We start from the raw sequence: 17,806 nt of genomic DNA on the forward strand, positions 1-17,806 counted from the left end.
ATAGTACATGTACTACACAAGCCTAGAGCAGACTGCCTCGGCCGAGATTCGTCTACATTGCCTCTCGACCGTCCGTCCGTCAGTTCGCGGATAATCTCAGTGACTGTAGCACTAGAAAGCTGAAATTTGGTACCAATATGTATATCAATCACGCCCACAAAGTGGTAAAATAAAAACTAGAAAAATATATAGGTATAGAGATACAGAGAAATTCTCTAGAATTCATCAAATTTAAAAATCTCCTAGCTCTCAAAATAATTGATACAGTAAGTTCGGAACTCACCAACAGCCTGTATTCCACTCCGCTCCACTTCGGTAGTCAGCTGTTGTGAATGTTTTGATTGACTTTTCATATCATATATTCATGTATGGGTATGTACTCATGGATGTCATCACCATCACTAGAGTTCATGTTCATTTCTAGGTAATCAGGAATCTGGCTATCTCTTCTCTATGCTGTTCGTTTGAATTCATTTTGTTTTGCAAAACTGCAACTTTTCGAAAAACTGGTATAACAGGCATGTATGAAAGCGTAAGGGTATAAAAGATAGATCAATGTACAATAATGCAGAATATAACACTTTCATTTCATAATTAATAACTTTACATACTGTTATTTTCCTTAATGTTTAATTTCATGTTTTTCTTTTGCATAAACAAAAACAAAAACATAGAACCGGCGAATTGACAGCTGTCATAATTGTTGTAATGATGTAGCCATCCCAATAATATCGATTTTGAGCAATTATTACGATATTGTGGTAAAATAAATAATTATGTCTTGGCATTAATCAAGGTTACTAAAAGAGTCTTATTCCAGTTTAATCAAGGTTTTTTTAAATCTTATTCAATGTACGTCGCGTCTTACACTCTCACTCAGCAGAATGTCAGATGCGGATACGATTTGCATTGGGTCAGATTTTGATAGATACAAAGACCATTGAATCACTACAATAGATGTAAATCGAAATACCACTAAAATACACGAGTTTTACGATTTCATCAGCAGCAGAATCGATAGATTGATCGATTATATCTGCACATCCCTACAAGAAAATGAGCGTTCCGTTTCCACTGACAAAATAAACTGAAGGTTTACTTACATTTCGCGGAAAATGTACCGAACACTAACTTTGATTTATAGGCTCCCCACAGACAGTCTTAAAAATTCATAATCTTAAAAAAAACTTGTATGCAATCTGACAGTTCAGATCTGTCAGTGTCTTGTCAGTGTCAGTTTGAACTGTCAGATTGCATACAAGTTTTTTTTAAGATTATGAATTTTTAAGACTGTCTGTGGGGAGCCATACACGGTTAATAAAATGACACATTTATTTTGTTGTATCGTTATATTTTAACTTTAGGTCAGATTTCATCTATTAAAAGATTTTTCTATTTGTATTATTTTGGGTGGAATGGGAAAATAGCAGACGTCAAAGTCATCTGTGATTTCTGATTCTGTAAACGTCAACTTCAAAGGACTGGACGTCATCTACTTTACTCATCGATTTGCAACAAAATCTAGTAAATAAAACATGTTTTTACAAATCACCACTCTTTAAACCTAATTTTTTAGGTAATAACATTAAATATGGATGAAGGAAATTCTATCATATACGGTCTAGAACACCAGGTAAGGACTCTTTGTCATTAACATCAGCTATTTTTCATCAACAAAGTTTCGATTTTTCTTCTTTCATGTTAACCACAGGATATTACTATCATCAGTAACTTTTAATAAATGCATTGTGTACCTTGATATTTGACTACCAGTTTTACTTGAAGATGTTATAATTCAATCTAATTTGTGGGTGTTATTTTAGACACGAGCGCTATCGCCGCAGTATGGAGAAAACGATGCGATTCGTTTCCTCATCGGAACTCAGAGTCTAAAGCCGGGGACGAACCAAGTACACGTCGTCGAGCTAGAAGAGGACACGGGCGCATTGCACACTAAGGTATATTACTGCAAAAAAAGTTTCACAAAATATTCTGCCCTCTAATGGGCTACCTGCCTCCTAGTCAAATCAGCTTTTGAACGACTTGCTAATATGGATTTAATATGAAATCGAATTGAGTGACGTCACGGTCAATGCAGTTACTCTAAATATTTCTACCGGACTTATTAAATAGAAATTCGATTTAAAAATAACATCTGTCCATGTTTTTCTAATAATTATCTGATGCTTTATTTCATGCATGGTATAAAATATTTTATTTTAAGAACAGTCAATTTCCCTATTGCAGGTGTATAAGAATTGTGTGATAAGATACACTGTTAGACTTATATTGACCGGGATATAGACCGTGATTACCTTTTTGATTTTTGTCGAGCTCCCACAAAACAACAAGGTAATCATGACAAAAATCAAAAAGGTAATCACGGTCTATATCCCGGTCAATATAATCTAATGAAAATAACCGTGAATCATTCAAAACTTTTAAGATACACTGTTTTGCCATAACACTAAGAAACAACTAGTATAATGTCACTCTAATCTAAACCGAGTGTGTCCTCTCAGGTCTCAGAATAAGGGTCGGTTGCACCAGACCGTCCATTACAGGTTTTTATTTGTATGAGAAAAACCGAAAACTTCTGCTGCATGACATTTTTGCGAAAAAAGATTCTAAAATTTGTTTTTTTTTCTGAAATAGGTAAATTTATTGTTTTTTGGTGAAGGAAAACATTGTGAGAAAACTGGACTAATTCCAATAAGCCCTAGTTACCCTTCGGGTTGAAATGTCAGATGGCTGTCGCTTTCGTAAAAGTAGTGCCTACGCCAAGTCTTGCGATTAGTTGTCAAAGCGGACTCCAGGCTCCTATGAGCCTTGGCAAATGCCGGGATAAGGTAAATTTATTGATTTTCTCAGAAGCACAGGCCCTTTTGATTTTACCTACCTTAGAATAGTACATTACGATACAAGTGCGTAAAAAAGGAAGTCCGAAACGAGTGGCGATAAATTAAAACACGACCGAAGGGAGTGTTTTAAATCGACACGAGTTACGAATTTCCTTTTTGCACGTGTATCGTACGACGTTTTTCAGTACAGATGAGCCTTCCAAGTTTCGACCTGGCGTATAATGAACCACTTCTCGCACTAGTTAGAAAAAACACCATCTGTACTGAAAAATATATTTTTGGTAATTGTTCTTGCGAAAATGCCCAACTGTGGTTGATGCAACCCTAATTCTTATATATCTTATATATATATCCTTACTTGTATGAAGCCTTGCCTTGATATACAATACTAACTTGCTGTTCATCTCTTTAGGTGTTCAAACATGAGATCGGAGAGATCTGGCAACTGCGCTGCTCTCCTCATGATGCAGCCACATTGCTGACCGTGCACAATGCATATGACCCAGTGGCTGCTCAGTGTGCTATGGGAGTCTCTGTCTACAAACTGCCTACAGTTGAGGTAAAAGTCATAGTCGAGAAACTATAATATATGTCATTACTTACTAATTAAGAGTATTTAAATTACGTAAACAAATTGGATGAAAATTCTCTGACATTGATTTTATTTTGTTTATTGGAGTAACAAACAGTAATCATCATCCTCCACTTTCACACATAAGTTCCGAAAAAGTCATTGGTACGAGCCGGGATTCGAACCCGCGACCTCCGGATTGAAAGTCGCACGCTCTTACCACTGGGCCACGAGCGCTTTTCATTGTTCATTAGAGAAACAAACAGTAATAAAAAAAACCGGCCAAGTGCGAGTCGGGCTCGCGCACAAAGGGTTCCGTAGCAGCAAATATAATAAACCAATAACTTAACCAAAATTACAGTTAAATCAACCTATCTCAAAAACTATAAGAGGTACTTTGATCAAACCAAAAATCGTTGAAAGAGTTAATTAGCATGCATCACCTCTATTTTTTTTAGAATTTTATACCCCGTAGTTATAAAAATAGAGGGGGGGGGACATACTTTTTACGACTTTGAGAGCTGATATCTCAAAAACCGTTCACTTTAAGAAAAATGTTTTTTAGAAAACTTTATATCATTTTAAAAGACCTTTCCATTGATACCCCACACGGGTATGTACATCGAAAAAAAAATTTTCATCCCTCAGTTACATGTATGGGGGCCCCACCCCCAATTCTTTTTTTTTTTACTATTTAGTGTCATAATTTTGTAGCGGTTCATACAACACATATTCCCATCAAATTTCATCACTGTAGTACTTATAGTTTCCGAGTAAATCGGCTGTGACAGACGGACAGACGGACAGACGGACATGACGAAACTATAAGGGTTCCGTTTTTGCCATTTTGGCTACGGAACCCTAATAAATGTACAGAAAACATAAGATTCGATTGGGTGTAGACATAGATTAAAAACAAGATCATACCACCCCATACATTAAAATGCGACCGCCTAAGACCGCGCTTACACTCCACCACACATAGATGGCGCCACAAAAAAAATGTCTTGTAGCTTTCGATTATACTTGTAGATGGCGTTAAGTGTCACTTTTGACATAGATTTACGGCTCGGAATTGACACTTATACTGGGGACGCTATTGCACAACACCCTGCATTTTATGATTAAGCACTGAGACTTGGCACAGGTTGTTCCTTGGGTGGCCCTGAGTAGATAAAGATCGGGAGGCATTGAAAGCCCCCCTTAATTTAGGAGGGAAGAGGGGGGGAAGGCTGGCGCCGCCGCGCTTCCTTTGAAACCATATTTCTCTAAAACTATACAAAATAGGGCATGCGATATATCATTTTCGGATAAATGAAGGACGAGGAATTCATTTTTGGAACAAAAAAAATGTATTTTAGAACAAAAATACAAAATAAAATGGGAAAATCTGAAAACGAGATTTTTTTTATACATATTATTGCACATTTTATGAAAACTGTAATGGTTTTTTCTAAATAAAAAATATTATTTAATAGCTACATTTATCTAGTTTTAGAAAATGTATAATTTGTTATAGAAATATATTTTAAGACGAGTGATAAAAAATAATTTACATCGCCCGATAGGGTGATTTGAATGCTCATTTCAATAAGTTTTGTCAATGATTTCAGGTATAATCACTAGTTTTAACACACGAAAGCCGTAATCATTGTAGTTTATGGCTATTTTAGTGATTAATGTACTTAAAATAAAAAAAAAATACAAAATTTTTAAAAAATATTAAAAATGTGATATTTTTTTTTAACATTATCCTATTTTGTTCTTTCTACACAATATATATCTAAAAGCAATAAATATCAATAAAAAGCCACATTTATACAGTTTATAAAAATATATAGTTTGTTATATAAATATATTACGAAACGCGAGATAAAAAATAATGAAAATGAAAATTTTAATGTACATCTTACGTTGCATTATTCGATGAGGGGATGAGGTGAGGTAAAGGTACTACCCGCTATGCAGTGGAGTTCGTCTATAAGTAATACAGAAATATACTTATTCTAATAACGTTTACACATGTAGGTATATCACGACCCAGTACAGAAAATTGTAAAAGTCCTATAATATAGTTTATTTTGATTGTAAAATAAAATTGCATGTGACTTATATTGCAAAAAAATGTCTTAATCACGTTCTCCTCTCCTAAAGCAGTTCTGCATGCATAGGCTTGAAGATTTTTTAGTTTACTAGCAGAATTTAGTTACTTCCTTTGGGCCCCCTTAAATCGGTTTTACCCATCCATAAAAGATAAAATAAAAATCGTCATATTCTTCCTTTCAGTATCAATGATAGTTAGTTATTGCGCAATAGTGCCATAAAAAATAAACTAGATTCGTATTAGCATTAAACATTAATGATTTTTGAACTAAGACATTGCTTTTGTACAAAGGAGAACCTCAAAAAATGGTCTGACTAGACGAAAACATGTGTATCGGGGCTAGTACTCAAGGCTCTCAAAAAGTGTAGCTATTTTGAGTTATTCAAATAAAACAACATGAATAGTCTGAATTTAATTATGTATATATCACAACATCCACTGCATAAGCACATCAGCTCCGAACATTTAATTTAAAAAGTATTTTTTTACGGTTGCACCTTACGCGGCACTGTTTTTTATTACACCTGCATCCGACAATTTCGAGGCATGTTTCTGCAGCAACAGGCAACATTGCGGGCAAGTAGGCTCCCAAATCCCAATTGTTACAGACTTTCGTCCAGCCACAAGTAGAAAATAATGGCAAATTTTGAATTGGGTTTAGTTGACCCCATACATGGACACCTTGATATACCTATAACCCTTACAAAAATGGTGCAAGGCAGCTTTTGTCGGTGAAATGCTGTTAATTTGGCGGTCTTTTTTGGTTAATAACTATTTTCGGCACTCGTTAACCAAAGTACAGGACGCAGATCTGGAATAATAAATATGTCAAGTAAGAATTATCCATAAATTATGCAAATCATATAGATAACTACTATTTCACAAGATGTATGTATTAGGATCAGATGTATATATCTGACCTATCATATCAATCGATCATTTCATGTAATATAAATAGTTAAATTCAGACTATATAGGAGTATGTTGTTTAATTTGAAGTACTCTAAATAACTACACTTTTTGAGAGCTTTGAGTACCTTTACCTCACCTCATCGAATCATACAAGCTGACCCGTACCGTACATCAAGATCGCAATGCCACGTCACTTTCATTATTTTTTATCTCGCGTTTCGTAATATATTTATATAACAAACTATATATTTTTATAAACTGTATAAATGTGGCTTTTTATTGATATTTATTGCTTTTAGATATATATTGTGTAGAAAGAACAAAATAGGATAATGTTAAAAAAAATTATCACATTTTTAATATTTTTTAAAATTTTTGTATTTTTTTTTATTTTAAGTACATTAATCACTAAAATAGCCATAAACTACAATGATTACGGCTTTCGTGTGTTAAAAATAGTGATTATACCTGAAATCATTGACAAAACTTATTGAAATGAGCATTCAAATCACCCTATCGGGCGATGTAAATTATTTTTTATCACTCATCCTATAATATATTTCTATAACAAATTATACATTTTCTAAAACTAGATAAATGTAGCTATTAAATAATATTTTTTATTTAGAAAAAACCATTACAGTTTTCATAAAATGTGCAATAATATGTATAAAAAAAAATCTCGTTTTCAGATTTTCCCATTTTATTTTGTATTTTTGTTCTAAAATACATTTTTTTTGTTCCAAAAATGAATTCCTCGTTTTTCATTTATCCGAAAATGATATATTGCATGCCCTATTTTGTATTGTTTTAGAGAAATATGGTTTCAAAGGAAGCGCGGAGGCGCCAGCCTTCCCCCCCTCCTCCCTCCTAAATTAAGGGGGGCTCTCGATGCCTCCCGATCTTTATCTACTCAGGGCCACCCAATGAACAACTGTGCCAAGTCTCAGTGCTTAATCATAAAATGCAGGGTTCCCATACAAGACATAGCAATAGCGTCCCCAGTACTTAATGCCAATCTACAAATAATCGGTGGCAACAAGGCATTTTTTTGTGGCGCCATCTATGTGTGGTGGAGTGTAAGCGCGTTCGTAGGCCGTCGCATTTTAATGTATGGGATGGTATGATCTTGTTATATTTAATTTATGGTGTAGACCAAACATCTACCCCCTTAAAAGACTTCTGTCCAAGTGTGTCAACAAAGTGTGTGTGTTCTCTGTCTGTCCAAAATTGAATAGCCTTTACTTTATCTATCCATTGTTTTTAATTCAGGTTATACCAAAGGACTTGGATGACCTCAGCGCTCTGCAGAGCAGGAATGCTGAAGATTTGGTGCATTTGCAGACCATTACACCAGAGGTAAAAAGTGATATAATATGTATAATATTGTCTTTGCTTACAGCGATAGTTACTCATGAAATAAAACTATGGAAACGGATTATATCGCGTATAATGAATTTACAATTCATCCTGACGTTTCAAACACTTTACAGCATTCGTGGTCAACGGATGACAGCCACCCTATTCTTGATATATGTATCTTACAAATTTTACATCCGAGTCGAGTCCACACTCCACACAGAGCAAAAAAAAAAGGTCACAAGGCAAACATGCAATTTATGTCTTATGTAGATGTGACATGCCTAGCAAGCTGCCTCAGTGAAACGTCTACATAGCATGGTTGCCGTGCCGCGCAAGGAGATCTTAGGCTAGTTTCCTATACTTAACATAAAATATTTAGAAGAAAAACATGGACAGTAGTTATGTTTAAACATAATTTCTATTTAATAAGTCAAAGAGAAAGATTAGACTTATATTGACCGGGATATAGACCGTGATTACCTTTTTGATTTTTGTCTTTTTGGTTTTTGTGATCATGATGCATGCAACTGCGTCGAAATATCGGGAGCTCGACAAAAATCAAAAAGGTAATCACGGTCTATATCCCGGTCAATATAAGTCTAATGAAAATAACCGTGAATCATTCAAAACTCTTAAAGAGAAAGATATAAAGTAAATGAATTGACCGGGACGTCACTCCTCAGTATTTCATAGTAATTCCATATTAGCAAATTGTTTTGACAGTTCTTAAAAAGAAGCTGATTTGACTAGTAGGAAACTAGCCTATTGCCTCGCGACATGCCTCGCTCTGTATGGATCTGGATATTGTTACCTTTTTTTTTCTTCAAAGCTAAATAACAAACAAACGTGATTATTTACATCCAGAAACCAGAAGAAGAAGTCCGCTGCGCCGAATGGCACTCCACAGACGCTAACCGTATCGGAGTAGTATACGAGTCCCACATGTGCGTACGAGACTTAACAGCAGACTCCATAGTCGCGCGAGCGGCGCCCGACGCCCGCGCGAGGCCCAAGCTTACAGGCGGCAAGTGGAACCCTCACCAACACGCTCAGGTACGGTGTCTGATGGTAGATGGCGTTGTGTCGCGGAGTGAATATCCTACAACGCGCTGTTAAGATTTTTCCTGGGATAATGACCCCAAGTTTACTGTTTACTTATCGAATTGCATTCTAGATGGCGCTGTTTGGTGAATGAAATATCCTACATCGCGCTATTAAGATATTTTTCGGCCTTACGACCTCAGTATTTGCTCAGTTAGTAAATCGAACGTTAGATGGCGCTGTTCAGCGTGCGAAAAATTCTACATCGCGCTTTTTTTTTTTGACAATACGACCCTAGTTTTTGCTTAGTTATCAAATCGAACGTTAGCTCGCGCTGATCAGTGTGTGAAAAATCCTACATCGCGCTGTTAAGATTTTTTTCAGGAAAATCACTTCTCTTTATGTTTGCGCTATTAGAAAAAGTTAAGATTCTTCTTGGAGTAATGACACCGGTCGCCGCTGTGTGCCGTAGAATATGTCAATACCTTTTCAGTACCTCAGATGGTGCTTGTTTCACGCACTAGTGCGAAAGTGGCTCATTTCTTGACAGGTCCACCAAAGACATATCGTCACTACTTTTAAAAAACTTGTATCTTCGTCTGTCAATGAAAAGAAAATTGTAGTAAGTATGTATGGAATGCATCTAGACTTACTGCGTTTTAACTTTGAGGAACAGCGTGAGATACGAGATTTTTTTAAAGTAGTGACGATATATAACTCCGTATAGACAAATAAAGTCTAAGAAAAAAACCTACCTCAGAACCATACAGAAAAAGGCACGGTGGCCTAGTAGATGACGTTGGCGTTACACCTTGTGGGGACGCTCGGCTAGATGGCGCTAATATTAATATTTGACATTTTAATACATATCGAGCTAAGAATACGGGCCAATCATTATTTTTAAAATCTGGACTTAATCGCGTATAACTACATATTAAACTGACCTCCAACGTTTCAAGGGCGGCGTTGTCCCCGTGGTCTCGGAGAAGACTGGCTTGAAATGACATCAACACCTTCTGACAGCCGCGCGAGTTTTTCGAACTACCCGCACTTGGTTTTGATTATCAACTTGAACTGTTTGTGCACTAGGGATGTTACTCTGTCGACATACAACACTGACGATATTTGATTTAACGACTGTCGATATTATTTTCGGCTTACACTTATTAATGACAGGATTCCATGTGGATGAGATCCTAAAACCTTCGTCCCGATTGAAATTGCGATGTTTTTTGATTTCAATGGCTTCACGCACTTTTCTACTGTAGAAATGGCGTTCCGTGGAAAGGACTTTAGGGTCATGTAGTTCGATCCAGTGGTTTGGCCCTGACTCTAACAAATGTTCAGCCACGGCAGACTTGTTGACCTGACGATTTTTCACAGCCGCGATGTGCTCCTTTACCCTTTCTTCTATGGTGCGCTTAGTTAATTAAAAAATAATGATTAAGCTTAGTTATTTTAAAAATAATGATGTGTAATAATCGTGAAAGTTTAAATCAGTGTAATACGGGCCAAATTCTCAAAACTGAGGTTCAAAAGTTTTAAGCCTGTGTCGAGAGATGGCAGTTTATGCACTGTAATTACACATTTTACTTTGACATCATCATCATCATTCCCTTGCCCTTTTCCCATTATTTGGGGTCGGCGCAGCAGATCATCTTCCTCCACTTCTCTCTATCAGCCGTCATTTCCATACTAATACCTTCCACTCTCATATCGTTGTTCACACATTCCATCCATCTTTTCTTAGGCCTTCCACTACCATTGTATCCATCCACTTTCATATTTACCACTCGTTTTATAACATTGCTTTCATCCCTCCGCATTACATGCCCATACCATGCTAATCTACTTCCTCTCAATTTCTCTGTCACTGGCGCTACTTTCAGGCTTCCTCTTATATACTCATTCCGAATCCTATCCAGTTTTGTCACACCACACATCCATCGCAACATTCTCATTTCATTCACATGCAGTCTTCTCTCATCATTCGTCTTGGTGGCCCAGCACTCACTTTCATACAGGACGACAGGTCGGATAACTGATTTATAAATTTTCCCCTTCAGCCTGAGAGGCATTCGGGGATCGCAAGTTGTGCCTGTAACCTGTCGCCATTTCATCCATCCTGCGTTAATCCTGTGCTGAACTGCTCTGTCGATCTCGCCATCTCCCTGAATGAGGGAACCCAGGTACTTGAAATCCGAGCAGGTAGGCAATATTTCGCCATCTAGTGTCATGGCAACAGGGGCGGAAAGACCGCCGAAGTCACAGTAAAGATACTCTGTTTTGGATCTACTGATCTTCAAGCCAACATTTTCCAGCCTCTGTTGCCACTTCGCTAACCTGCCTTGTACCTCGAGTCCCTCTTCTCCGACAAGCACGATGTCGTCGGCAAAGAGCATGCACCAGGGTGCCTCTTCCTGCATGTCCGACGTCAGAGCGTCCATTATAAGCACGAAGAGGTATGGGCTCAATGCCGAGCCCTGGTGCAAACCCACAGCCACACCGATGCTGTCAGTAGTTCCAGCAGCGGATCGAACACGCGTACAAGACGATCTGTACATAGCACGGATTAGCTCTACATACTTCCCAGGCATACCTTTCTCTTTCAAGGCCCACCACAAAACCTCACGGGGAACCCGATCGTAAGCCTTTTCCAGGTCGACAAAAACCATGTGCAGATTTTTATGCGCGCGCCTGTACTTTTCGCACAGTTGGCGTAAGGCGAAAATGGCAGCTGTCGTACCTCGACCGGGCATAAATCCGAATTGGTTTTGCGTTATTTCACACTCTTCTCTCATTCTTCTCTCTATTACATTTTACTTTGACAGTAACTCTATAATACTCGATCCTCTTTGTCAGATCAAAACTTTGGAGGGCCATCTGTACTGTAGAATGTCGAACGCTACACGTGCGAAAAGGAAATTCGTTGGCCCTTTTTCGCACATGTATCGTAATGTACCTACTATTTCGGCTGCGCGCATACTCAACAGAATGAATCATTGTTTTTTGACGTAAAAATTAATATTGTTTCAGTTCGCGCTGCTACAAGACACACATATAAAATGCTTCGATACTCGCGCCGACGGCGGCAAGCCTGCTTGGAGCATAGAAAACGCACACAGGCAACTCACTAGAGATCTGGATTTCAACCCTAACAGGTAACATTTACATTCAATTCCAGTAGAAATGTTTAAATCGTCAGATGCGAAAGTTTTCATCTGTAAGGAAACACCTGCTGCCGCCACACAAACAGTTACAATAATCGATTCGTTGCGTGTTCCATTTTCGAAAACGTTACAGTGGGGAACAAATGTTGTCATCCCAACTCTAAAAAGATACACATGTAAAATACACTTGGAATTGAGAACCTAGTTAATAGAATTAGAAGTATTTACCTTTAGACACACCCAGATCCCACAGTCAAACTGTGTAAACAGTTTTGGGGGACATTGTATTTACATTTAAGTTTTTATGTAAGATGTTTTATTAAATAAAATAAAAATAATAATAAATATTAGAACATATTATAAGAGATATCTACTGCCAGTCTGCTATATAAAGCCGACCAGAAATATATGACTGTGCGCCATCTTGCGGAATTTCATTAGAACTATTTTCTTCATACTATACTGAACTGTCGTTGTGTGACTGTGTGACAGCGCCCTCTTGACAATAGTCATAATATTTCTAATTTCTGGTCAGGCTTTACCACATTGGTTAGGTGGAAGATGTAATATGTTAAATATGGTTCTTCCATAAACATTTTTTCTACTCCCGAACTGTAATTTTTCATTTACAGGGTCGTGCATAGATCTTTAAAACCCTTCATTAAAGTCTACTCCCAAAGCCAGTATCGAAAAAACTGAAAACGCATTGTTTGGCTCTGTAACCATGGCAACGCATTGTTATAACGATACTGCGCGCGTGCGCGGGTAGGCTTTGGGCAGCTGAGCTGATAGTGCAAATCTTTGCTTCAAAATACAGGAAAAGTGTGAATTTCACGAAAGCTATTCAAGAAAACTATTAAAAACTAAGTGCATGGTCGTAGAAAAAGTATTGTATAATGCAACAGGCGTTTAAAGGAGGTCGAAAAATAGTCGTGGCGTCTTAATAACAATTTTCGGCTTCGCCTTAAATTGTTACCCACGCCACCCGTCTTTTTTGACCTCCTTTAAACGCCTGTTGCATAAAATACTATATAATTTTAAACACTTATTTAAACTTTCACGATTTTTACACATTAAAATTGCAAACGCGCTTAATCGCGTACAGTCACTGGCATAAATAAGTGACGATTTCCGTACCTTGTCACTTTAACGTTATGTTTGAAATGTCATACGAAATTGTCAAACGATTAGCGGCAAGGTACATAAATCATCACTTATGCCGGTGACTACCCCCGCGCGTGAACGTCGGAGGTTAGTGTTTAAAACATAGTAATACGCGATTAAGTCCCGTTTGCAATTTTATTAAATGTTTTATTTTTAAATTGAATTTCCTAATATTCGTCCTATTTGCACAGACAATTCCACGTAGCCAGCGCTGGGGACGACGGCGCTCTCAACATCTGGGACTACAGGAGCGGAAAGGAGCCCATATTTAGCCGCCAGGACCACTCTCACTGGTAAGTTGGTGACTTATATAACGACAACTAGCCTATTATGTACAAGGAGCTCAAAGGGCCAGATTTATCCAACAAATGCATTTTTATTGTGTATTGCTGCTGGCAATAGTAAATAAATATTATAGGACTTTCTTACACAAATTGACTGAGCTCCACGGTAAGCTAAGATGGCTTGTGTTGCAGGTACTCAGACAACGAGATATACATAGAAAACATCCATGACTCAGGAACGAATATCTGTGCTCATCACACAAATAAATGCCCTTACCGGGATTCGAACCCGGGACCGCGGCGTAGCAGGCAGGGTCACTACGCGCTAGGCCAGACCGGTCGTCTAAAATACATCGTATTATGAGGACACGGCGATCGATCGCCGTGTGTCGTTTAATCGTTAAGCGGATTTGGTTCAGTCACCAGTATAAACAAGTGATGATTTCTGTAGCTTGTTGCTTTGAAACGTTTGACAATTTCGTATGACATTTGAAACAATAATGTAATGTTGAATAAATGAAATGATGATAAGGTACAGAAATCATCAGTTATTTATGCCGGTGACTGTACTAGCATATCACTGTTCAAAATTTTCAATAAGGAACCTGGGTAGTTTTTTCTTACTTTGTTAGTTGTTTTCCAAACTTTAATACGAGTATTTATGAGGAGTTAACTTTTCAAAAGGGCTTATTTCTCTATGAACTCCTTACAAAATGCTCTATTGAAATGACACTCCTTATGTAATGTGTTGTATTATTGTTTGTCAGGGTATGGACGGTGCGCTACAATTCGTACCACGAGCAACTGCTTCTCACGGGCAGTTCGGACGCGCGAGCGCTCCTCACAGCCGCGGCCAGTGTGTGTCGCGACCCTACCGATACTGACAAGCCTACGTAAGTACCAAATAGTATAGTTTTAATATTTATACATATACTAGCTTTTGCCCGCGGCTTCGCTCGCGTTAGAAAGAGCCAAAAAGTAGCCTATGTCACTATCCATCCCTTCAACTATCTCCACTTAAAAAGTCACGACAATTCGTCGCTCCGTTTTGCCGTGAAGGACGGACATTTTATGTATGTCAAAATATACATGTCGTCACTACTTTGAAAAAAAAAAAATACTTGTATTTTCTTTAAAATCTCCTGCAGATTGGAAGACGGCGTCCTCCAATCGTACGAGCAGCACGAAGACTCCGTGTACTGCTGCGAGTGGAGCTCCGCGGAGCCCTGGACCTTCGCCAGCCTGAGCTGCGACGCGCGCCTGGTGCTGAGCAGGGTGCCCAGACATTTCAAATATAAATTATTGTTGTAATACTTATTAACAAAATAAATGTATGTTTATATTGAAATAGTTCGTTTTTTATTTACAAAGTCAAATCAAGCCATTTCCGTCTTGTAAAAAGGTTTCTATGGTCCCAAAGAAAAATCAAATTTCGCGCCTTTTTCTATCGTCAGTCCTTTGGCCGGCATTGGCGGCATTCTATTTAGCACGCCTAACGAAGACATTTAACTGTCCGTCGGCGGAAATAATTCGTGTATAGGCGAATTTTGGCATAGTTGTAGGGAATGGTGTTCTAATCCACATACTCAAAGTACTGATGGGTAGGGGAGGAGCTAACGGGTGGAGGGGGGTGTAAAGGTCCCTTTTTTTAGTTTTTCGCGAATAACTCTTAAACTGTGGCACATAGCAAAAAATGTTCTGAAACACAAGTAATCTTCATAAAATTCTCTACAAAAAAGTCTTATACACTTTTTATCTGGGACCAATCGTTCATGAGATATGGAAGGGAAAAGATGGACAATAAAGGACTAACTCATTTGTTTATGAACAATACGTTTATTCTTATAGAGACGCGGTAGCGTGTCAAGCCAGGTTCAAGTAACAAAAGTAGCAAGCAGCACCGTGTGTAATATTACACGAACCGTTTGGAGCCACATTTGACCCCCTTCTAACTCAAAAACTATTTCACATAAACGTGTTATAATGCAACGTAAAAAGAAACCAACGCGCGTAGTAAAAGTATGAGCTATAAGCGCTCCTCAATAAGCCCGGTACTAGCAGCGCGCCTTAGTGCGTTTTCACATTATCCGATCCGATATCGGATGTCGGAAGGATTTCAAAGGCAAAAATCCAAGACGGCGCCTTAAATGTACGGGATATCGGTCCTACTTCCGATATCGGATCGGATAATGTGAAAACTCACTTACCCCGCGCGCGCGCACAGCCCTTTATAAGCCACCGCGCGGCCGGCGCTCGCTCATCCCAGTCGTCCTCAAAACGTCGACGTAAGACCGCCCTACAAGGATGGGGCGCGACCAGATACAGCCCTCACAGCGCCCAGCGCGGAAGAAGCTACTCACACCCCAGCAGGGGTGTTGAACGACATTACAGCAGCGCTCGCTCAGTTTGTCTCGCGCAGCGATCCGATCACATTGTAGCTGACTTGACGAGCAAAGCATCATGACCGCCCAGTATTGCTTTGATGGGATAAATTCATAAATAAAATTCCTAACTATCTTCCGTCTCTACTTCGATGGGAGCTCCGTTAGTGCATGCTCTCGAGCATACACCACAGACACACAGAATTCCTGCTTTTCGGCAGCCGCATCGCACCCCACACCCAGTCTTGCATCGGCAAAATATAGTTTTGAGAATGGAGTCAGGTGCCACTGGGTCGTTGGTTGTCACTGGCTTTAATATGCCATCGCCTCTTCTAGTTCATCCCCATTCAGTAGGTGGTAAATAAATTGTACGTTAAATACAAAAATATTTGTACGCCTTTTTTTCGGATTCAATAAGTAAAATTTTCCTAAATTAGAGGTAAGTTTAGCACGTGCATTCAATATTCAAGCAGGCGCGAGACTGGGATGAGCGAGCGCCGGCCGCGCGGTGGCTTATAAGGGGCTGCGCGCGCGCGCGGGGTAAGTGCGTTTTCACATTATCCGATCCGATATCGGAAGTAGGACCGATATCCCGTACATTTAAGTCGCCGTCTTGGATTTTTGCCTTTGAAATCCTTCCGACATCCGATATCGGATCGGATAATGTGAAAACGCACTAAGGCGGGCTGCTAGTACCGGGCTTATTGAGGAGCGCTTATAGCTCATACTTTTACTACGCGCGTTGGTTTCTTTTTACGTTGCATTATAACACGTTTATGTGAAATAGTTTTTGAGTTAGAAGGGGGTCAAATGTGGCTCCAAACGGTTCGTGTAATATTACACACGGTGCTGCTTGCTACTTTTGTTACTTGAACCTGGCTAGACACGCTACCGCGTCTCTATAAGAATAAACGTATTGTTCATAAACAAATGAGTTTATTCCTTTATTGTCCATCTTTTCCCTTCCATATCTCATGAACGATTGGTCCCAGATAAAAAGTGTATAAGATTTTTTTGTAGAGAATTTTATGAAGATTACTTGTGTTTCAGAACATTTTTTGCTATGTGCCACAGTTTAAGAGTTATTCGCGAAAAACTAAAAAAAGGGACCTTTACACCCCCCTCCACCCGTTAGCTCCTCCCCTACCCATCAGTACTTTGAGTATGTGGATTAGAACACCATTCCCTACAACTGTGCCAAAATTCGCCTATACACGAATTATTTCCCGCGAGATAGGCTTCATTGAGTGTGCTAATTTTCAATTTTAAATACAGTTGAATCCACGTTGAATCAACCACGTCTCTACGTTAAAAACCCGTTACCCAGTTTGCGTATGGTACAGCGACATCTCTTATGGAATTTTGACAAACTAAACAATACATTATTATGGACTGCAAGAAGACTCCGTGTACTGCCGCGAGTGGAGCTCCGCGAAGCCCTGGGCCTTCGCCAGCCTGAGCTGCGACGCGCGCCTGGTGCTGAGCAGGGTGCCCAGACATTTCAAATATAAATTATTGTTGTAATACTTATTAAGAAAATAAATGTATGTTTATATTGAAATACAATAGTTCGTTTTTCATTTACAAAGTCAAATCTGCGAGTGGAGTTCCACGGAGCCCTGGGCCTTCGCCAGCCTGAGCTGCGACGCGCACCTGGTGCTGAGCAGGGTGCCCAGACATTTCAAATATAAGCTGCTCTTGTAACATTAATAAAATACGTATTTATATTGCAATTGATCGTGTTTCATTTACATCCTCACGAATTTCAATTTACTCATGTAAAATCAGTAGTCTGTCAACTTGACAAGCCATTTCCGTCACTAGTAAAAAGCGGCTGATAATCATGTCTGTGGCGCTAAAGAAAATTTGAATTTCGCGCATTTTTTCGTATTCTAATTTCAAATATAGTTGAATGAACCTCTCGAATATAGTTAAAAACTCGTTACCCAGTTTGCG

At 38.7% G+C, this 17,806-nt stretch overlaps 1 protein-coding gene across 1 annotated transcript; it reads left to right on the forward strand.

Annotated features, from left to right (window-relative positions):
- Positions 1-1,481: 1,481 nt before the first annotated feature.
- LOC125237841 (EARP and GARP complex-interacting protein 1) lies at positions 1,482-14,817 on the forward strand. The gene is made up of 9 exons (XM_048145058.1): positions 1,482-1,633; positions 1,824-1,958; positions 3,274-3,420; positions 7,721-7,807; positions 8,675-8,863; positions 11,888-12,012; positions 13,377-13,478; positions 14,237-14,362; positions 14,618-14,817. Exons 1-9 carry the CDS (start codon positions 1,592-1,594, stop codon positions 14,778-14,780), a joined length of 1,116 nt encoding a protein of 371 aa, XP_048001015.1. The 5' UTR covers positions 1,482-1,591; the 3' UTR covers positions 14,781-14,817.
- Positions 14,818-17,806: the final 2,989 nt, after the last annotated feature.

This window comes from Leguminivora glycinivorella, chromosome 22, assembly GCF_023078275.1.
Source record: "Leguminivora glycinivorella isolate SPB_JAAS2020 chromosome 22, LegGlyc_1.1, whole genome shotgun sequence".
NCBI lineage: Eukaryota > Metazoa > Arthropoda > Insecta > Lepidoptera > Tortricidae > Leguminivora > Leguminivora glycinivorella.

Bases quoted from the DNA above. Each gene is read 5' to 3' on its own strand.
- LOC125237841 (XM_048145058.1), top strand. From the start codon at position 1,592: ATGGATGAAGGAAATTCTATCATATACGGTCTAGAACACCAG. The intron at 7,808-8,674 runs GTAAAAAGTGAT...ATTTACATCCAG, and splicing joins TGCAGACCATTACACCAGAG to AAACCAGAAGAAGAAGTCCG. The intron at 12,013-13,376 runs GTAACATTTACA...CTATTTGCACAG, and splicing joins CTGGATTTCAACCCTAACAG to ACAATTCCACGTAGCCAGCG.